The sequence below is a fragment of the Folsomia candida genome, unplaced genomic scaffold (assembly GCF_002217175.1).
Source record: "Folsomia candida strain VU population unplaced genomic scaffold, ASM221717v1 Fcan01_Sc006, whole genome shotgun sequence".
In the NCBI taxonomy this organism is placed as follows: Eukaryota; Metazoa; Arthropoda; class Collembola; order Entomobryomorpha; family Isotomidae; genus Folsomia; species Folsomia candida.
In genome coordinates, this window is record NW_019091198.1 from 7,089,875 (window position 1) to 7,112,086 (window position 22,212).

General features: G+C 38.5%; 2 protein-coding genes and 1 long non-coding RNA gene across 7 annotated transcripts in view; 1 reads left to right on the top strand and 2 right to left on the bottom strand.

Moving 5' to 3' along the window:
* The window catches only part of LOC110851009 (paired box protein Pax-6), a 32,364-nt gene extending 24,865 nt beyond the window's left edge, over nt 1-7,499 (bottom strand). Inside the window, exons 1-2 of one of the 4 annotated variants that reach the window (XR_004835149.1) lie at nt 5,950-7,499; nt 4,127-4,345 (exon numbers count right to left, since the gene is read on the bottom strand). Coding sequence is in view for 3 of the 4 variants with exons in the window: in XM_022098635.2 (XP_021954327.2) it covers nt 4,127-4,345; nt 5,950-6,073 (343 nt within the window). In the remaining variant the exon portion in view is untranslated. The remainder of the gene's footprint in view (nt 1-4,126; nt 4,346-5,949) is intronic. The other 3 variants (XM_035852964.1, XM_022098635.2, XM_035852965.1) reach the window with 3 other exon arrangements.
* Nucleotides 7,500-18,236: 10,737 nt separating this feature from the next.
* LOC110851446 lies at nt 18,237-20,441 on the top strand. Of its 2 annotated transcripts, none has more exons than XM_022099221.2 (5): nt 18,237-18,348; nt 18,867-18,990; nt 19,080-19,290; nt 19,357-19,586; nt 19,993-20,441. In XM_022099221.2, the coding sequence occupies exons 2-5, from the start codon at nt 18,901-18,903 to the stop codon at nt 20,278-20,280; spliced, it is 819 nt and encodes a 272-aa protein (XP_021954913.1). In that variant the 5' UTR covers nt 18,237-18,348; nt 18,867-18,900; the 3' UTR covers nt 20,281-20,441. The 2 variants fall into 2 exon arrangements, with proteins under 2 accessions (XP_021954913.1, XP_021954914.1); XM_022099222.2 differs by having other exon boundaries at nt 19,080-19,287.
* Nucleotides 20,442-20,463: 22 nt separating this feature from the next.
* LOC118436097 lies at nt 20,464-21,635 on the bottom strand. Its single transcript, XR_004835198.1, has 3 exons — nt 21,263-21,635; nt 21,063-21,197; nt 20,464-20,657 (listed from the first exon to the last, which is right to left on the bottom strand). It is a non-coding gene; the product is annotated as an uncharacterized LOC118436097 (long non-coding RNA).
* Between the last annotated feature and the right edge of the window lie 577 nt (nt 21,636-22,212).

Here is a 22,212-nt window from a genome sequence, read left to right on the forward strand (position 1 = left end):
TGACTGGCAAACTGGGCCAAATTATACTCCTTTCTAGCGAAACCGGACAGTTCTGTGATCTTTCTAGCATCTTCTAATCTACGTAGGCATCAACTTCTTGGTACCAACTTAACAAAAAAGTCCCCGTGTGCGCAGAATGAATAAGGAAAGAGCGACTAACGATAATGTTGATAACGATAATTTCATTGTTTTCCCCATTCAAGTTCACAATGGGACACATTATTTATTTGATTCGTTTCTAACGCATAACAATAATTGAATCAAGTCATTCCATATTTACAGTTTTCAGTTGGATGCGTAAATTGGTCATGTGATGAGAAACAGGATTTTAGTACCTTTCAATGTACGCGATATACATATGTACACACACTAGCTTTGAATGTTGTAGTGCATCTTCATAATTATAAGATGAAAGAGAAGATGGAGCAATTTAGAAGCATTTTGTTTCAAAATTCGAAATTTTAGAGACGCTGGTTTGTAATCAGCAGCAGGGTTCAAGTGGGTGGGTAATTGCAGGGGTTGTCTCTCTCTCTTCAAACCAAAGTCTGTTGGGATATAGAACCCGCAATTAAACTACTGCGTAACCTTTGAGCTTTAAAGACATTAAACTTCCAAAATGTTTTATGTTTATTTTACAAGTTTTGTTGAAAAGTTATTCTTTGTACGCGAAATGACCACTTATCCCTAATTTTTGACAACTCTTGTACATGGACGCGGAATAACGTGGAGAAATACTAAGTTCGTGTGGTGGAAGAGATTTTGCATGGACGGTGAACAAATATATGTAGGATTTGTATAGTGTATATACACATAAATTCATCATCTCTCTGTCTGTGTGTGCAAAAATTCGCTTATCTTGAACAATATTTACAACCTAACAATGTCTTTTTTACTTAAAAGTCGACAATTACTCTGAAATGATTTTGGTGGAGGAGAGAGGAAAGAGTGATAAAACCGGTTCCCATCCATTTTACAACGACGTGAATTTGTCCAATTTACTCTGGGACTGCACCAACTAACTCACCAACAGCATTTTCATACATACAATCGGACTACAGATTAAGAAAGGGTGAACACAAAGAAATGCAATCGTTGGGTCAGCTGGGCTTTTGCATTAGTTCTTTTGTAATTTGGGGAGAAAGACGGCAAACTTAAAAATTTAAAACCGCTCACAAGTCCACATTTACGACTTTTGTTATTTGTTATATATTTTTGGTCATTACTACGCTTGTTTCCTTCCTTGACCATTTTTGGGAGCATATCTCACCCTCAACTCTTTTTGTAATGTTTTGTAAATTTTATTTACTCATTTCACAGCGAGGAGATTAAAATCTGTGAAATTGATGGAATTTTAAAAACGACGCTGCTTACGATTGAACCCGTGTTTAAAAAATGCTTACCTTTGAACGAACAATAGTCACGTTTATCTCAAGTCTTGTTTCAAAAGGCTTTATTATAACTTTCAAATCTACATCTCTCAGTCTTTATTAACTCTGAAACTCCACGCTTGTTTGCTTCAATCCAGTCGAATTCATTGTTCAATTTCAATTTAATAATTTTTTATAATTCTGAATTATTGGCCGTCAAAATTCATTATCTTTAAATAGGAGCGCATCATCAGCCCATTCTTTTGTGAAAGGGGAAGCTCCGAGGCTGCAATTAATAGACCTCGACAAGAAATGAGCTGCCTCAAGCAAACTTTTTCCTGACCATCGTCCAAGTCGTCGTCGAGAAAGAGTGCCTGCTACCATCTCGACTTTTCTCTTAATGCTGGTGCTCCTACGATGCTGGAGTAAGATCGCAGGAGACGATTTTAATTTAAAACTGCTATCCTCACATATCACAAGATTCGAATAATTGATTGATTACCATTAACGCAGTGAGGGTGGGTAGACACTGATTAACAAGTTTGTGCTCATGCAGTCATCCCAGAACCGAAACACACCATCATTTTTTATCTAATCACTCTGTCAAGCCAATAATCCATCGTACTCCACTTCCCAAATCCATCTTCACAGCAGGAATAAAATTTGTTGGATTCTTACTTATTGAATTTACATAAAGTGATCGATACGTCACAACATTGGCGAGAGGATAATATGGTTAATAATTTTATGTAACAAGACAGCATCACAGGTCTCACTTTTCCCATTGGCCTCTCCCTCAGGGAAATATGAGACCCTGAATGCTTTCCTTAGGAAGATGGAAACATCATCAACCTCGGCAGTCGTCCTAGTCCAGTATGTTCCCAGGTTAATGAAAACCATTAAAAGTTCTTCATAGTCGGCTTATCTCATTAAGACTATTAATTGAGGAAGCGACATACAAATGCTCGAAATACTCTGGCTGCCAAAGTGCCCTGTCTACAGCAAAAACGAAATAATAATAATGCAAGGCATCAAAAATAGGAGGACATAAAGTGAGAAAAAAAGTAATTCAATTCCGCTCTGTGGGCAAGTAATGCATTATTTTTCGTTTCTTCTTTCTTATCCCAACAAGTTTTCAAGTCTCAAGAAAACCAAAATTGTTCAATTGTTCAGATGACATATCAAGGATCGAGTGTCACAATGAAGACAAAGTGGGCAGGTATGGACAAGTTCATGTTTCCAGTGCGGTTTCCATCCTCCAGTCAAAGGTGAACTCCGTATTTTCCTGTTATCTTTATTAGTTCGAGAGAGAGCACGGACGCAGGAGTTTAATTGTCATTTCGATTCAATCAGTCCATTTTCTCTTGTAAAGAGGTCACACTGAATTCTTATTACTCTCTCGCAGAGTCGTCTCAACCTGTCTCATGCACATACATAAACGAACCCAATGCACTGCTCCCCGTTTGTCCAGACAAGCTCCAGGAGGAGGGGGCAAAAAGAGAAACGGGGTCTAAAATGTCGCCCAAAGTACAATCTCACAACGTGCGTGTGTGTATGTGTACATAATCTTTGAACTTGTCTAAATTTTGCAAAGCTATAAAACAAGTCCCCTAAATTGCTAATATAATAAAAGCTAAGTAGGCAGTTAATCTAAACGAGCCCGAAAACCAACCTATCTCATGTCTCCTGGTCAATAATACATTTTATATTTTTGCAACCAGGTCATTTTCATTTTTCTCGTCGTAACGTAAATTATGCCTGAGCTGGAGGAGTGTCGATGAATGAAAAAGTCACCTCGACTCTACTTAATAACCACCATCCGACACTCTCAATTCTCAAAGGGCACGTCTGGAGGAGAAGTGGAGGAGACAAAAAATTAATGAAGTTAGTCTTGCAGCACTTTAAGCTCTGAGAGTGGTCGAGCCGAAAGAGCTGTATTAATGACCATTATGTCGCTCTTTACACGTCAATTGAAAACAAACAATGGACACTAACCGAGTGAGGACCCTTGAGTGCACTCGCTTGCTTGCTTGGTCTTCTCCGTAACTGGAGCGTACTTCCCGACGACCAGAAGAGACTTGAGAGCAATAATAACTTTTCGACTCTTATTTTCTCAGGCCAACCGAACGAACTGGAGATGTCAATGTCACAGACGACTGACTATCTTGGCGCTTCAGGTGTAATATACGATCGTAACTTTTCTCTCGCTGAGAGTGAGTGAGTGAATGAGTTTCTACTTTATTATTACCCTTATCTGAGGAAAGGGTACGTAAATATCTTATCAACAACCACACCATCATTTCCTTCACTAAATAAGTAACTGGTAACCCATTACCAGTTTACGAAGTTTGCTCTGTATTCAGTTGTTGTAAAAAAGGTGAAGAGAAGGTCAGGGAATTAGTCGTGTCGTGTTTCGATTGCTTCCAGTGATTCTTCGAGAGTAAATGTGAACAAAAATGGTCAGGCTCATTGAGCAGAAATCATAAATTGAAATCATTTGTTAGCGTAATGGAACCCTCCTCGTAAAAAAAGTGAAGGCGTAGTCATCATCCTTTTCGAATTAAATTGAGGCATCACAACCGCTCAGTTTTGATTTTAAGGTGAGATTTTGACTGGAATCAACGCATTTTTTTACGGTATCATCATCGCCTTAACGGAGAAAGATCTCAATCCTTGTCATAATATTTATGTCTCATCAATTTGACCAATGCGAATAAAAAAAATGAAATAAAATGCAGGGTTGGGCACAAGCACCTTACCCAGCAATTTGTTGACTGCACCTTGTTGTTGAAGCATTTGGAGGGGGTCGTAGGGTCGAATTCCATAGCGGAGGGGCGCAACAGGTGACAAGTCCAAGAGTCGCGAGGACTGGAGATGATGTCCTCCCGCATTTTGAGGAAATTGTGGCGTTCCCGCACCCCCACCTCCAGCCGCACTCGCCACGTACAGTTCTCTCAGTTGGTGAGCAGTCATTCCACCTAAAAATATAATCCAAAACTAAAATTACGTACGTCCCAGTTCAATAAACACACGTCGTCGTCGCCATTCATGTGAGAAATGTAATTCGAGCTTAAACTCAAACATCCGTGTGAATGGTTCTTGACTCGAGCGACTAAACTCAATTAACTCCAGACCAGGCTAAAATGTGCATTCAGAACGTGCACATGTACATTAATTGAGTTTTCTTCCTTATGAGAAAATGTAAAGTACCCACAAGAGAACAAGCATTATTTTGCACGCATTATAACCATGGGAGTACGTACGTAAATACGTATGGATATGACGACTTGCACGGCATTAAGGAGTTGTCACGAGAATTTTGCAAATTCTGTTCATATGTCGTTACTAATCAAGATAAGAAATCCGACCCACACTAACATAACATAATAATGCAACCTCTCACCCTTCCTCCAGTTGTTCAACTTTTTAACACAACACATATGTGGAAACTAGTGTGTGTGTAAAATGCTCATTGTATTAATGGGCGAGTGAATGTGTGACCACTACATACGTCGATATATATACACACATCTGTATACAGTGTGGTGTTACAATTATTATTTGCTGAATAGGACAGCTGACCAGCTTAAAGCAGCTTTTATTGAGGCACATGTTCAAGAATATAATGATAAGTCAAACATGTAACGAAAGTGCATTTGTTTGATGTAAAATGATAATTGCAATCTAAATTTATATTCGCAATGGGAAAAGTGTGTTACCTTTTAATGGAAACTCTTGCATAATAATCATTTCCTTAAAAATTATATCAAACCGAGGAGACTGTTCTACCAGAGCATCACTCATGACAATTCGCTACGGAAATGTGCACGTATCCAATCCAGGAAAACACAAGATATTCTAAACTATATTATCCTTGTCGAACAAGAAGATTGGCACTACGATGACATTACTCACTCTGAAAATTAGAGTATATGCTCTAAATTATTTTCATGCATTTTTCCGTGTCAGCACTGCTACACGAAAATAATCATTGTTCAAGTATGCTTGTCACCTGAGATAAATATCATGTTTAATAAATACTTGGAAACAATGCCAATGTCAGAGCATGCATAATAGTTTAATAATTGGTGCAACAAGTCGCCTCAAGACTAGACTATTTACATGTTATTATTACGAGCTACAAACTGAATTGGTGTCACAAACACAGCCACAGAGAACGAGATCTATTTTTCCATGTAAATAAAATGCATGCAAATAATTAAGTATTGAATGATTAGCCCTTCTAATCCTTTCAAAATCGCTGAGTTTGAGTGCAACCACAACAATGCGCAGATTATCATATGAAAAACAACTTTTTACAAATTCCAGATTTAATTTAAAAGTGCAATCAATGGCAACATGTGGTTTACTGTGTCAAAGTCGGAATTGTACATCATATGATAATGCGCTATGCATATGAACCGCTATTATTAATAGACTCATTTTTTTACCTCCATTTTATAATCGTTACATTGTTAATTGTTACAACATGCTTGCTTATGAATCGTACCCTGAGTAATTCATTAACCTCACTTTTTCTCGTCATTGAATTCAAGCGTGTAAATATGTTTGTGGTACCGACCTGCCGAAGTGGGTAGGGTTGCGCTGGGGGGAAGTTGACCTGGGAATTCCATCGAGTCCCAAAAATGTCCCTTCTTCTGGTTTAACTCTAGCCTACTTGGGCTCCGATTGGTTTCGATAATCATTTATAGCGTTCACTTAAATCTCAACACTCGGCTGCACAACAAGAGGATCAACGAGAAGAAGAGTGGAAAGTTGGCGACATCATTTCCACTTTTATAACTAACTTTTCACCACGTTGACTGCACATTTCGTAACGAAGGTAATGATTTTTTATGACCAAGTAATCACTGGTAATTAATGAGTCGTTTAGAAAAAGTTAAGCACTCGGATTTATTTTATTTTAAGACCACTGGGAGCAATCCGGAAAGAGATAAGAGGCGACGATAAGACGAATTTTCCTGAGAAAGTTGAGATAGTGGGAGACGCCGGAGTGGTGCTGTCTTCCTGTGAGTGAGAAGGTAATTGGCAGTGGGTGCTGAATTTCTCCGGAGCTCTTTTATTGGGGATGATACGATGTGGGAATCTGATAGCAGAGTGAAAAACCGTCCAGAGAAGAGAGGAAGGTGATCATCATCTTGAGTGAGTGAGCTAGTGGATTCAATAGCTTAGCCAGCCAGCCTTGGTCAGATTAAACGATGGTTAGAGCATACCTGCGCCTCCAAACCCAATCAAGCCATGGCACAGGTAAACTCAACTTATTGGTTGCCCAACCTTCACAAAGGAGGTGTAGCCTTCCCATCTGCTCCACCCTCCCACCAACCACCACCGCCACATCCACACTGTCAAAATCAACCCTTTCTTCCTCTTCTTCCAGTCGCCAAAAAATTACTCGTCCTAACAATGCCAAATGCACTTTTGCTACATGATTGTAAAGAGATCAGAAGAACTGCTGGCTTGGCATCAGGAGGGGGTTGTTGTTGTTTGTCATAGGCGCACAACCCTAGTCACTAGTCGAGCAAAGACGTAGATAATAAACCCCATCAGTTAAATAAATATTCTTCACCAGGGTTAATTCCTATTAAAATAAGTATATGGATAAAAAGGGTGTTTTAATCATGCCATTGGTTTCCATAATTGCTGAACAAATCAGCAGCAGCAACATTTTATAATTCGCCCAGATCGAAACGATCCATGCAAAAAATTAAGAGTTAGGCATAGTATTAAAAATTAATTGTAGCAAAAGAGTTGGGACACGAAAGGGTGCACTTTTTTATTGGCTGGCTAAATACATAGTATAATCTCGAAGCGATTCTAAAACTTCAAGGTTAACAGAGTTTGCATTGCACATAATTTTTGCTACGATTAAAACAATTGTAAAAATTACTGGAAACTTTATGAAGTTGTAAATTTTTAGTTGAAAATTTTATGAAAAACTTAACTGAGAGTGAAGAAAGTATGCAATTATATTTTGAGGAATATAATAAAATTTAAGGATACCGTGTGGGGCAAGAAGTCTACTTAATCACTTTGTCAAAGTCGGCGTCCAACAAATTTGACATCGTACATATGCAACTCGCACGTTAATTACACATTACGAATTATGATATGAACATAATAGTCCCGGCAGCGTTTTCAGTTTTTGAGTAAACCATCCCTAAGTCATTTAGTTGCAATCTCAATTCTAACTAAACCTAATTAACCCAAGTTTTTATTAAAGTTTGATTCGAAAATTCAAAAATATGGACAGAAACCATGAAACTAATGAAAATTGCAATGTTTATATTTGCGTTTAGTCACAAATTTGTTAAGGAATCAGATTTAAATCATAAACACGTCAGCAATGGTAGAATATAAAAACATGCTCTTGCTCGACTCTCTTCCAGGTAAGTAGTCGTAGACACATTGTTATAAAACCATTAAATCTTGCAGCACATATATTAGATATTTACTTTACTGCCTCAAAAAGAACTTTAACAGGCAACCTTTGCCATGTCGTAACATAAATTCAGAAAATCAAAGACAAAATTATACCTTATTACACGAAATTGTTTTCTGTTTCCAAATACGCACTAGAGCCGAGGTGAGTACAGTGTCGGCCAGCAGTAAAAAAAGAGTGCCTTATGGGCACTCTTCTTCTTGTGGTGTGGTCTCATTCTTACGATTTAGTTTCGTTTGGTGAGTTGTGTTCTCATCTTTTAAAAACTCAACTCTTTCGAGATGCGACGTTAATAACTTAATAATCCATAAAACAAGTGGTCTCAAGTTTCACGCACGAAATCGCAGAAATCATTTCTCTCCTATCAATTTAATGCCACCAACAACACAACAAAACCCTCAAAAAATGACCCTCTCGGCAAGTTGCGTTCCTTCAAACGAAGGGAAATGGGATTGAATCGAATCAAGTAAATACTTATCTAAATACGAGTTATCACAAGTTGAAGAAATTCCTCTTGATGCTGCTCATTAGCCACTTTTCATCATCATTTCTTCCCTTATTTAATATAGTCTTCTTGAACAACGCATGGACAATTACTCTAAAAATCTATTCTGTTTTCCTGCTTGAAAATTTCCGCAAGTCGACTACCTCCTCTCACACATTGGATACTTTGTGTGTAAGAGCTGATTTTAGGTCATTATTTTTAAGGGTTTTGCGCAACTTGTGTTAAACTGATCCTTAGTTACTCGTTTATACACACACACATAATACGTACTCCATATTACGTATTGCTACCTAAATATATTTGGATTAGCGGAAAGGAAACCTCGTCTGAAACTAGCAAATGTAAAAAAAAACAACCAAGTTTAAGTGCTTCTTCTCGTGGAATTCGGGTCGGGATAAGCTGACAGGAAATGAGAAAGAATTCGCACCAGGATGATAAGAAGGGCGAGAATGCGAAGAAAAGAGCTGTGGCAGATGACCATTTACAAAATGATAACAATGACCTGGTCATTCAAATTCAGTGATGCAGAATACGGCGACCGCACCTTCACGTTAAAGCACTTTAAATTAATTTAGACAGGTACGGGAATTTTTTTTTGTATTCGTCTCATTGGGCTGGGTTTAATTCTAAGCAGCTCTTTTAAGTCAATAATTTTCTAGCAATTTTTCTGCCAACTTTGCAAATCCTAAAGAGTGACTGCATAAAAGAGATCGTTTGATACAAAGATCTTTGTTAATTCTCAAAACATGATGGTTTTGCACGAAATGCTCTCCATTCCGTCGCTCATCGCAACAATGTACACAGAAATATAAGGACCATATAAATAATGAATCACTGTTAACATTACTTTTGGCGTGGAAGCTTTCACGCATTTCATAGCAATCGCGTTTAAATTTAATTTAATGAAAAGGCTAAAATTGAATAGGTCAATCCCATCTTTTATTGAAACGGATGGGAATAAGTATTCGTGTAATCGTTTATTTTGAAAAGTATTAATTTGATAAAAGAAATACAGCAGAAATTGAAATCTTTATTTTAAGTGTAGATATTCTTTGTCGATCACAAGCCATTGGAATCATCAATCCCACATAATCACCCTGGCTGGACCATCAACTTGTCTATTGTCGAATTGAAACTTTTTTTAAAAAAGACTCAACGACGCAATTTGCCAAACTCAATTTGATAAGGAATGAATGGAGCAGGATTTGTTGTTCGTTAGGCGTTTAGCGATGAAAATAGGAAAGCGCCACTACTACACACGTCACTACCGTGGTAGCAAATCGTGCGGAAAAATAATCTAGGAGGAAGAGGAGCACTCCGGAGCACTCAAGTAGAAAAGACATTTACAAGGAGAAGAAGAAGAGATGTTCACGACTCCCCGTCTGTCATCCTTCAATCAACAAATAATGGACAACAATAACAATTCCTTTGAACCAATTCAATTTGCAAAGGAGTTCTCTTCGCCTCTCCATTTCCATCTCCTTAAAAAGTCAAGTTCTCCTCGTTTATCATCAAAGTTGGCTGCAAACTATTACTCTTTCCCACCAAATTCATACACCTTTTCAGTCAGGCTATGAAAATAATGCCAAGCAGCTATGTACAAGTGTTGGATTACAATTCCTAAAAATGTACCTCTTCGCTATCTCTATCTCGCCCAGCTGCACGACCAAAAGTCTGACTTTGCTAATTGTCCTCGATGTACATACTTAAGTGAGGTGAGACCCACGGTAACGACTTTTTCCAAGCAAGCTTTTGCGGAAATTGGTTGCCGTTTTTTTCTCATTTCAGTTGATTGTGTCACGGTGTGTGGATTCTATAATAAGAAATATTAAGTGGGAGGTGCAATGAGGGGATGACAATTACTTGCAAATTGGGCGAAATGATGAAGATGTAAAGTTGAGGGATGTTTATTGTTTGGGGAAAATGAGACAATGTAGGTTTGGATTTTAAAATTAATTTGGGAGTAACTTTGTGCAATTTAGTATAATTCTAACAATATTCATAATCGAGATAAGTCACATTTCATCCCTTTCGTCAATAGTTAAAGAATATTAATAAAAAACCGAGCCTAAATGTGTCAAAGCTTCTCAACGATGATGCTGCAGACTGCACTTTATTACAAATATTTTATGACACCAACATCAAGAGTCACCACACTGTGTGAATATACAAGATGCGAATAATGTAATTCAGTGGTAATAATAATGCAAAGGAAGGCAGGAAACGTGTGGAGGAGGCATCAGTGTCAATGGCATGAGAAGAGGTGTATCATGAAATTAATTCACGTTTGCCACGGTCTATCCCGATGGAACTGTCAGAGCTCATAATTATATTGATGAAAGTTGGCTTGATTTGCTTTTGCTTTGGCATGAGAAAAAATGATAAAAAATTATAAAAGGGATGACAAGTGATAAATTTGGTTGACTAGCTCGCTCCAAACCAAGCCAAATCTATTCACTCGTTTTCTTATTCCTTACTCTATTAATCAGCTCCCTCGCACAAAGAGAGCCAGCAGAAGCAGTGGGATAAATCTACCTGTATTCTCAGGTGCTTCTCATTTCTAGAGATATTGGTGGCTCGTCTTTCTTTCTTTCTTGCTACGTGTGTATGTTTAATGCTCATTCTGTGTCTTATCTTGGAGAACTGTCTGAACGCATCAGCATCAGAGTTTGAGAGAGGAGTATCGCGTAATCGACATTTTGATCCTTTGCATCATTGGGTCTTAATGGGAAATCAAGTCGCCTGGAGATTACTTCTTAACTTCCTCCTCTCTTTTTGCCACTTGAGGCAAATACATTTTTCACGGCTCATCACCCCATTTGAGTAATAAAATTGTACGGAGGACTAACAATTCGGCATTATTTATTACCACGTTATTGCATGGTGTTTAATTATTATTATTATGACATTTTTAATAAGGCATATTACACTAACTAGAAAAACAACTCTGTTATTTTCTGCGGTGTTAAATTATTGATGGCTGCATATTATTGACTTTGTTTATAAAGTTCAAAAATAGATTGTGATGATCCACATTTCCTTCTTAAATAAAAGTCAACCATGAGCCGACCAACTGTGTGTGGCAGCCAATGCCAAATAATTAAGTCCCAAAGAACAAAGTCAGTTCCATCTGGAACTAATTGAGAGTAAGGATAAGATTATAAAAGCCCGGCCCCGTGCTGGCTTATGCAGGATTATTAACTGACTGACTGACGATGATTGTTTAAGCCAAATTGTGCCAAAGAGTTGGCTTAGAATTATGGAATGCGTAATCTATCTACCCCATCCACCACTTATTTAATTAGCATTGCCCTTGATTAAAATAGGCAGTGGTTCCCCGTTTTATAATGTCATTCAAGAAATATGTACAACCACAATCAATGGATTATCATTAAGTGATTCTCCATTCAGCAATTGAACAGAACTGCAATAACAAGATTATGGATTATTACAATGTATGTACACCGGTACCCCTGCTTGTTGTGATCCCACAGTTTCAGAAGTTATTTAGCATGAGAAGGGTAAAGAAATTAGTTCAAAATCCTGATTGAGATTAAAGACGCAAGATTCAAGACATAAATATGTTTCGCGGATGTTGTTCTTCTTATGTAGCAAGTAAGTTGATCAATTTTGATACGTGATGATGACCCTGTGTGTGTGTCGCTGTTGTTGTTTTTGTACCTCTAATAACGAGTAGAGGAATTCGGATCAAAGCAAGAATCTCATTAATGGGCCCACAATTGTGAGCGACACAAAGCACCGCGACTGACTCAACTTGGTCATTGAATGTTCACCCTAAAAGCTTAATGGATTCTTAATGATATGTAACCGAGACAATTTCAGGTTGCAACAGTTCAAGCCGTAGTTTGCTGGAGAAGAATTGGATGGGAAAGTAGTGTTCCTTGTCTGAGCTGAATGAGCTACAGGGCGACAACCCGTCTATACACAATGTAGCCAGAGCACACAAACAATGACAAATCTATTAACCCGTTTTTTTCTCAATGGACCCGCTCCAAGAGGAACCAGAAACGTCCGACACCTTGCTTGTCGTCGGAGAGAGAGAGAGGCTCCTCGTTTATGTCATTAAATTAGGACGCTCGCTCAAGACGGGTCACATTAAGCAGATCAAACTTGTGATTGATCAAGTACACGGTGGTGAGGAAACCCGAAGCAAGTACGGAAAAGAAAGGGACAAGGTGTACATTTCGGTATGAGAAGGAGGCAACTTGGTAAGAAAAGTAGTTGGGCAGGCAGGCAGGCCCAAGTGATTTTTTGAGAGAATCTGGAAATATCTCAAAGCAGAGCCATAATTCAATGAGCCAAAGATAAGAACGAAGTGGACCCATGGTCGGCACTAACCCACGCTGTTCAGTTCAGGTGACTCTGGTAATTATATATCAACGCCATATCACTTTCTATTCCCTCGAGAGAGAGATATGTTGATGTCTTCATTGCTGTTCTACTGCCTTAATTAATTCTGATATTACATGGAATTCCCTTTACCAGGCTGCATTTATTTTATTTCTTGCTCAATTTTCATCATATTCCGAAGACGTGATCAAGGGACTTTGTGGTGCCATGAAAATGGACCATGCAGCGTGGAATAACACATTTTATGAAGCAGTATGCACGTACGTATTACTAATCAGCAGAAGAATGACAGATTGTACAAGTCTGTCTCTGGTGACAGTTGGCTTTTGTTTTGTGACTCACCAACAACAGTCAATTATCAAATTCGTAAACAAGAAATCAATCTTGTTTATCATCTGCTCAGCTTTAAAAGCCGATTTAGTTGATTAAACGGGCTGAGACATTGGGTTGTACGTATACATAGATTATACTCCTCAGAGTTGGTTTGGTTTCGCCATCACATGAGGATGACATTATGACCAAGGTAACTTCAAAACAGGAGATTACCGGTACGATACATTGTTCGACTTAAAAAATTAGTATATTTGCTGTAATATCCTGTTTTTTGTTGCAACCATTCAGCATGTTGGATCTCTGATTAAGTTTCAAAAGAGTCGTGTGCACAAATTTAGTTCCGAAAAATTTATTTGTGTCGTTGAAGAGTCGCCAGCTTCATGTTAATTTTTAACACTCGAGACTGTAACGCTTTTTGCTATTATGCAAGTAATTTTTATCTACCTAAATATAATTAAGATGAGCGTAAAAATACATAGTATCAGAGTAATTAAAAACTGCCACGAGTCTCGGAAACGCGCATCCTTTTGATTATATATATTTTTCATGAAAAAAGGGTTACGTATCAAGATAAACAGGAACGAGTATCATAGACCAAAATGCGTCGAAATACGTAGTAACCCACCACATACATAATATTGATGACGTTCGTCGTGAACATGATGATGATACTATTTACAGGTCTTTTTATAAAGTAGAAGCCTCTCTCCGGAGCCAACGCCAAGTCAGTCAACCGGCCAACCTCACGCAATCCAAACCACAAAGGACACACCAGAGCACGAAGCTCTCTGAAAGGTTGGCTGAGGTGCTTTTACTGCACTTAAAGTCAAATTATTTTCCAGATTTTTTACCCAAAATGAACATGGCGTCGTTAGGCTCTCTCTCTCTCATTGCACCGATCAATTATTGCCCACGCTGCTGAACACCAGCCCCAACAACCTCAGTCAGTAATGTGTACAACTCTGGTCGACGACGACGTCTACTGCCGACTATAACTTGATTACGGGTGTGTGCGTAAATTACTCACAAACACCACAGGAAGAGGGACGGGAGTTATAAAAAATCGAGTCCATCGTGAAATTACCGATGATATATTTCCACTCGGAGCCTGGCTCGAAGCAGGCAGTCAATTTGATGCATTTTAAATTTGAAATAATTTGAAATGATTCCTCCAAACAGTAAGAATTAAACGACGATAAGTGGGCACCATTATCACTTTCGACTTTTCAAGTCTTTCTTCTTCTCAACCTCTCGTTAAGTTAATTAAGGTGCATGAAATAAATCTCCTTTTGGTATATTTACATCTCATCTGCTTTCTTGTGGGGAAACTCGCCCCATCCAGCTCGGCATGATTTTATGCATTTGTGTGAAAGAGGTAAAGATAAGACGCATCCCCTCTTGTGACGTCCCAAATTGCTCCCTCTTCTTCTTCAACTTGTTTATTTCGAGCAACAGCAGCAGCAGAATCCATCCATATGCAACACGTTGTACCACAATTTTTCCACTAATCCTGCATGCCCTAAATTGAAATAGTGTGTGCAAGGAGATGGATTTTTAATTTTAATCTAATTACTCTGTAAATATGCTACCTCGAAGACTGATTCACCTGGTGATTATGCTGTTATTATTAATTGCACCCTTCTCATCATGTCGCACACGGTTTATTTACTTTGCCAAATCTCCCATATGCTGATAATTAAATTGGGTTTGCTAGATAATAACACGGTTGCAAATGTTTACAGTCACTATCGCGACGTCTTAATTACTAATCCTCATCCGCATCATGCGATGAAATGCTATTACACATACATACGTATTCCGTCCGAGGTGCAAGTAAGTGTTGGATGGATGATGAAAAACAACATATTTTCAGAAGGATAATGCTTCAATATGCGAATAAGCACTTGGTAATTCTAGAGTGCAAAGGGTGCACAATTAGGTGATTAAAAACTTCACAAATTTCCTTCTCTACTGCTGCTGCTCGCAGGTTACATAAATGTCTGAAGGATGATGATAATGATTGCATTTGTTCTTAAAACTCTACTCTTTGTTTACCCAATATATAATCAATCGTTTCGTGTAATAATAAATACATATGTATGTCATTTATCTGACATCCAGCAAGTTAATAGACATTTACGTCTCAAAGCGCCCCATATCTTGAGACGATCTAACGTTGACGTTGCATGACTGCGTGCTTGGCGTAACAATGTAATACAATCTCATGGACAAAGCTACAATAATCCACAAAAGAAAATGTTTCAAAATCTCAAAGCCCGGTAGCAGGGATTACATTTGATACATTTGATCTAAATAGTGATCATCATTACGAAGCACAATGATGACATTCAATTTTGCTCTCAATGGATTTGATTCCTGACACAAGCCACGATCCTTAAATGTCCACGTAAAGAGTGTCAAGTGTTCTTTCAATTGGTTACACGGAGCACAAAAAGCGTTAAAATATTAACTTCTTAAATATCTGTTTGAATCAATCCTACTCGAATTTGATTCAGTTTCATTATCGGAAACTATTTTTCAACTACAAGTCGAACTAAGGATGACGTGGGGCTTGTGCAGATGTGATCATTTAGCTGAACATTATCACTGCAATGACATATTCACTAAATTCTTTTTACACAATTAAAAAAAACTGGGGATAGGATGCGAGAGAATAATGCAGGAAATTAGATGATGAGTTGTACAAAACCGAGTCAATTGGCTACTGCATCCCTCCGTCTTTTTTACAGTCCGTGCAGGAGAATCAGGTACGAGAAATGTTTTCTATTTATGATTTGTTAAAGAAGAAATAAAAAGGTGCATGCTGTTTGGGGCTCAATCCGTGATTAAACACTCTGCTAAAGTCAGTAGCTTTTGTGAACAATGAGGATAATGAGATGGAGCAGCTTTCCTCTTAAAAAAGGTGAATAATATGCAAAGCCGGAGATGACGTTGGAATCAAATCATGAGCCTATTCGTTTGATATTGTTGTAATAAATGAAATCAATCTCTCAAGTATTTCGATACACGGATCGAATTTGAGAAAATTACCATCCACACAAAGATTTTACAATCTGCAATCCATTATTTACAGTGAGAACAAATAAGTTCATGTACAACTGAGCATTCACGATCACAATCTGGTCACGAATTTAGATAAGAGAATTGATTGACTGGATGTTTGGCTGTGCTGCGATAATGAGTCGTCGTCGTCGCGCAATTTATTTATTCGTTCTACAAACTCTTGGACACTTTGGGAAAGGTCTAAAACCAAAGAGAAACGCAGATTTTTTTTCGAAATAAGCCAGAATTAAGCAATTGTATTTTTTATTCAGCTTCTGTAATCTATTCTATTGCAATTCCTGCACATTGTAATTTAGCGTTTCCTTTCTACAATACCCAACCTAACCAAAGTCGTTGCAAGAATGGTCATAAAAGTGTCAATGCCTGCATCATCATAATTTACGGGCATTTGAAGCAGATTTGTTATTTATTGCCAAGTCAGATGACACTTTGCCTTTCGGCCCCACAACATGCATACGCAACTTGTACATCATCGTAAATCATAGAAATTAAAGACTAACAATTTTCAAAGACTTTCCATTATGAATTGTTGCTGGAGTTGAGACTGCGATGATTAAGTAACTTTTAATTGAGTGTAAATTTGTTTTCATTTTCATTGAAGCCCAACCCAACTGCAACCCACCGGCAACCACCACCACCTACCTTACAATTTCCTCTTTGATTGTTCATCACCAAAAGTCGTGGAGTGGCCAGTCATCGCAAATCGAAATTTTATCAGTCAGATAATTTGATGACAAAAGCGTGTCGAATGAAACTCCTATTATGCGTGCAGTTAGAGATACCTTTCTTTCATTCATCATGACCCGTTCATTCAGAGGACAAGATCTGATTTTAATTATTGCTGAATAGGAGACAATTTACAAAGTTGATGCATTCACCACCACCAGAACTACTCTTTCTATCTGGTGTCATTCATGTTTCTGAAATTGTCGTCCTTTGACAATCTTGTAGGCCTTTAATTGGTATAGTACTCGAAAATGACAATGTTCCCTCTGTGCCATAACTTGGGATGAAAAGGTTGTCCGGCTCAATTTGAAGAAAGTGATAGTACAATTAGAAATTAGAAACAAGGGTTATTACGTATGCACAAGGATTATGTCACCTATGACAAAAAAGTTGGGAGCAATTAGCGTGCCTTCTTCACCCCTTTTTTGTTTTCATAATAATATTTACTACAATACAATTTATTCAGAAGGACTGGTTGGGATGTGGCTGAAAAGTCGATTATTGAGAGTCAACTTGGAAGGAAGGCCTGAGACTTGGGAGTAGTTGAGAGTTAATCAACCTCTCCTCTCGGTTTAGCGTAATCTTTGAGATCACTTTTTACGTAAGCAGCACAACCGAGATTGAGCAATTTTAAACGGATGCTGATTGGCCCATTTAGGCGATCGTTAGGTTGGACAGCCCCAAGACAAAAGGCTATCACGAAAGTTTGTAAATTCCACTTTTATATACTACTAAACGTATCGTACTAAATATGTAAGAATTAATGATTGTATAGTTCTCATCATTGCGGATGATTCTCTCCTGGTTGAAATTTTTATGTTGTTAGGACGTTAGATTTTGATGGAGCAACAGTTATCGGAAGTTTGGGTTTGAACAGTCTTGTTTGTCGTTATGCTCAAAAATGGAAGAAACGCTTCTCCCGTGGAAAATTACTATGAATTATAGTTTGATACCTTTGTTGACTTATCAGTCATAATAACTATGCTGCTGGAATCTCGCCCACAAAAATATGGAAAAGTGTACAGTTAGCATTGGTAAATAAACCGTTGCAAGGTAACCGATATAGCAAAGGAGTGAAGCGACACGGTCACGAGGTCATCATATGTCAAAACTACGTCGATTTCTGAAATTCTTTCCCCCAACTGCGTCTAAAACGGTCGAAACAAAAAATTCGACACGTTTGACCGTTGGTCTCATCCCCGTGGCACTGTGACCTTATGATCTACATCGCCCGTACTTCAAAAATTAGAAACACTTTGGCGAACACCGCATGTCAAAATTCGAATCCGTTCTAAAGTTATCGTGGATAAGAATAAAACATTTCCAGAAAGGAATTTCGCTTCACCCCAGAATCTCCCGTGTCTCACGATTAGTCACGATGATGCCACCAAAAAAGTGGCCGTTGGCATTTCTTTCTCGCCTCGTGGTAGTAGTGTGCGTTGCGTGCTTCCTTTCGCTCCTCAGACTTTTGAGTGTTTCATAAAATTTTGAAATTTTGAAAGGTTAGAAATTTGTTTTTTTATAAAAAGAGTCATTAGGTATCCTTTTTATTTGAGGTTTAGGTTTGTATAGCTATTTTATTGTTCATTTACTCAAATTTGATGGTTTTTGGTTGGAGTTGGATTAGATTTTTTTTTCGTTTCGTTTTTTTTATAATTCGGGTGAAATTTAATTGGTTTTTGATTGAGGTATGGGGTTGATTAGGGGTTAATAATGATATCTTTCTCCATTAATACTTGGTTCCATTAAAATTGCAATTTTTTACTCTGAGTGGTTTGATTTTGATCCAAGTTTTGATATTTTTTATAGAATTTCTATAAATTTGATTTGGTGGCTGTGTGAGAGCAGTGGCCGCGGAAGCGGTGGGGACATTAACATTGTAGAATAGGGGCGGGAAGGGTTTGTATAACATGAGGAGATGATGGGGACATCGAATAACCGGGGGGACGTTGTCCCCACGCCTCCGCGACCACTGTGTGAAAGTACAATTGTCTAATCTGACTTTTTTTCCCTCCTCCAGCCAGATCGTTTCATTATCTTTGTGGGTGTCAACAATGGATTCTTCTCCTGAACAGCAACAGCAACCGCAACCCAGCACGTCTTCCGGAATCCAGGAGGAATCTGCTATTAACGCCTGGAATGCGGTATGTTACTAATTTAATTTTTACGTGATTTTTTTATATTGTCAATATACTTATCAAGGCTAATAAAAAATTCTACTGATTCTGTTTAGGCGTGCTCCAATCGCCTCACAAGTCTGGCGGAATCAATTGATCCGACCGAGCTGATCGCGTCCCACACGAACGTAGGAGTCTATCAGGCTCTTTTGAATAAAATGCATTTGACCAAGGATGCTGAATCCGTCGCTGCTGTGGCAAAATTGCTCGGACCGATGTTGCCGAAACAGGAGGGCGAAGAAGCCGAAAAACCAGATGGGGCAGGTGGTGAGAGAATACTTATGCAAAATTATAAGAATTTTAAGCATTGAGCTGATTTTTTGCCTGGTGCAGACGACGAGCCTGACATTTACGAGGAAGAGATTGGCGACCTTGGCGCGGACGGGGGCGAAGCGGAGGCCGAGGCAGGAGATGAACGGCAGAAAACAGGCGCGGCAAGCCGTCACTCCGAGAACAAGAAGGAATACTTAAAAGTCATAGAAACCACGATTAGCCGCTTAATGAACGAACGGGACGAATTGGATGATATCATTAAGAAAATGACGGAAGCAGAGAAAAAAGTGGTACGTGAATAATAAATGATCAATTTTTGCGTAACGTCAAAATCAGCACATTTTTAGTCATTTCTCGGCTATGGGAATTTATTTTAAAATTCTGGACGATGAATTTGTAGAGCAAGTCTGTTAATTTTTAACAAATAAACACTCCAGACTTTGACACTTTTTGGAGAAGATCTCATGTTTAAGAAACCTTCGGAAAAATTTGAACTGCTCGAAACTGGCTTGAAAACTCATCGCCATTCTATTAATAAACTCATTGACTACAAGTTTGTCGTCCAGAATTTTAAAATAAATTCCTAAAGGCGAGAAATGATTAAAAATGTGCCGATTTTGGTGTCGAATCATCGAGTCCTACATTAATTCACTGGTAATATGATTAAAGTTGTACAAAAATTCATGTCATTTACAGACCGAAGAGTCAAACATGTACATGGACATGATTCAGTACGTGGATAGTATCGCATGTGACGACATGAGTCCACGGGAGTGGGAAAAGTTCTTTGAGAAGCACTTTGTCCAAGGTGTCGTCAAGGTGGGGGATTCCCTCTATCCTGTTCCTGATCAATTGCGCCTGGAAGGAGCACCAGGTGAGGAAGAGGAACCACCCAAGGCGGCAGAAACGGGCGATCAAGCAACCCAGCCCCCAGTTGATGACGAAGGGGAGGAGAACTTGATCGGCGATTTAACCCTGGATTAATTGACGGACGACCAGTTCTTTAAGACTGATGTATTAATTGAAACTTTTAGTGGTGCTTTTTTATTTAGTACATCTTTACATCGAATTTTTTCTATTGTCAATTTTTTTATGAAAAAATAGAGTGAAATAAATCACAAAATTGTTCTACTATTAAACTGAAACGTGTAAGTTTTGAAATTTATTTTCGCTCGTAGAAGAGACTTACAAATGTAAATGAATTTTGGTATGTTTTTAGATTTTGTAGCTCATAGATAACCAATATAAAAATAGGAGGAGAAAGTAGTCCACTTTCAACGAATTGGGAACCAGTAGGTCAAATAATCCTTGTACAGGACACGCTTCTCTCGTGGAAAATCTTGCGGATGGAGTCTGAATAGCTTAATTTAGGAAAAGTTACGGTGCTACTAATTGGAGGGATCCCAGCGTGTGCTCTCGATTTTCAGCAAACTAGTGTCAATCGATAACAAATTTAGTTAGGACGAAATTTGTAAAGGACATGATCTCCCAATGGGCACGTGTGGCCGAGATATTTGCATCCGAAGAGGAGAAAACACGCAGTAAATTTCGAAAGTGTAAAATTTGTCAACTTTAGGACGCGTTTCCTCTTCTTCAGATGCAAATATCTCTGCCAAACGTGCACATTGAGAGATCGTGTCAAACTTCGTACTAATTAAATTTGTCATCGATTTACGCTAATTTGCTGCTCAAAATCGGAGAGCATACGCTGGGGGACCTCCATTGTAACTAAATATTTCATAGCCTTTATTAATTTACATGATTACCTGCAATAATGCAGCATATGAGCATCCTCTCGGCCACATAGTCTCTGGGGTAATCCCTCCACTTCAGTCCACCAACTGCGACCAAGGGTATCTTCCAAATCGACCCTTTCGCCCGGATGGGAACATTGGATAACCCTAAATTACGGCAATTTTTGTTATCACAATGCTCAGTCACTTGTCATGTTAATTGCATTAAATACAGTGGCTGCAGAAGCTTGGGTGGGGACAAAGGGACAAAGTCCGCACGGTTGTTCGATGTCCCTATCATCTCCCCACGTTATACAAACCCCTCCCTCCCTATCCTTCAATGGCAATGTCCCCACGGCTTTCTCGGCCACTGTCCCACACACTAACTGTCATAATAACAGCTTAACACATAGTAATGGACGAAGGTGTAGGTGATAGTAGGTGGCGAACGGATGTGTTATTTTTTATTCGGTATTATCAAATCGGAATAAATTTAGAGTCGAGGACCTACGAGCGGATGGCATTTGAAATGAAATTTATTTTTTTGAGAGTAAAACTGAATAATAATGATTAATAAATGAATTGTGTTTGCTTTATGTTTGGAATAAGAATCGTTATACTGCACAAAATGAAATGCAAGACGACTGAAGCTGAGCGCCGTAAACTGCCGGATGTTGGCATCAAAAATATCAAAAAGCGTTCAACATATTTAAATGAGGATCACAAAGGATACAAATTACCGCATAATGGGATGCATAGGGCAATAAATACTCGCTCCAACGAGTGGGAATTGACAGGAGGAGAGATGATACCATGTCAAAAACAAAAAGGGAACAATTGACATTTGGAGATGACATGGGAACCTGATGTAATACCGAAATGCATTTGGAAACCATTTGCATTTTATTGTTAGAAAATTAAAATACAAAGTGGATGACACAAGTTCAAGCAGTTTCGGTTGGAGCCTGCCTGCTTGACTGCTCAGTCCCCAATCCGGCAGCGTCGTCGTCAACCCAATAATATTATTGCACATCATGAATTATTTATCTGGATTTTGTCTCTAGACGACTTTTTTCAGCTGCCATATTGTATCGTCATTTCATATGTATACTCGTGCTAATGCCTGTTTTTAAGCCCTGCCAAGTAATAGTGGAAACAAGACAACTTCCTCTGGATCAAGGCG

What these genes read in the sequence shown, in the direction of transcription:
- LOC110851446 (XM_022099221.2), top strand. Translation starts at nt 18,901, where the DNA reads ATGGATTCTTCTCCTGAACAGCAACAGCAACCGCAACCCAGCACGTCT. An exon ending in CTATTAACGCCTGGAATGCG is followed by an intron (nt 18,991 to 19,079) that starts GTATGTTACTAA and finishes GATTCTGTTTAG; the next exon opens with GCGTGCTCCAATCGCCTCAC. An exon ending in AAAACCAGATGGGGCAGGTG is followed by an intron (nt 19,291 to 19,356) that starts GTGAGAGAATAC and finishes TGCCTGGTGCAG; the next exon opens with ACGACGAGCCTGACATTTAC.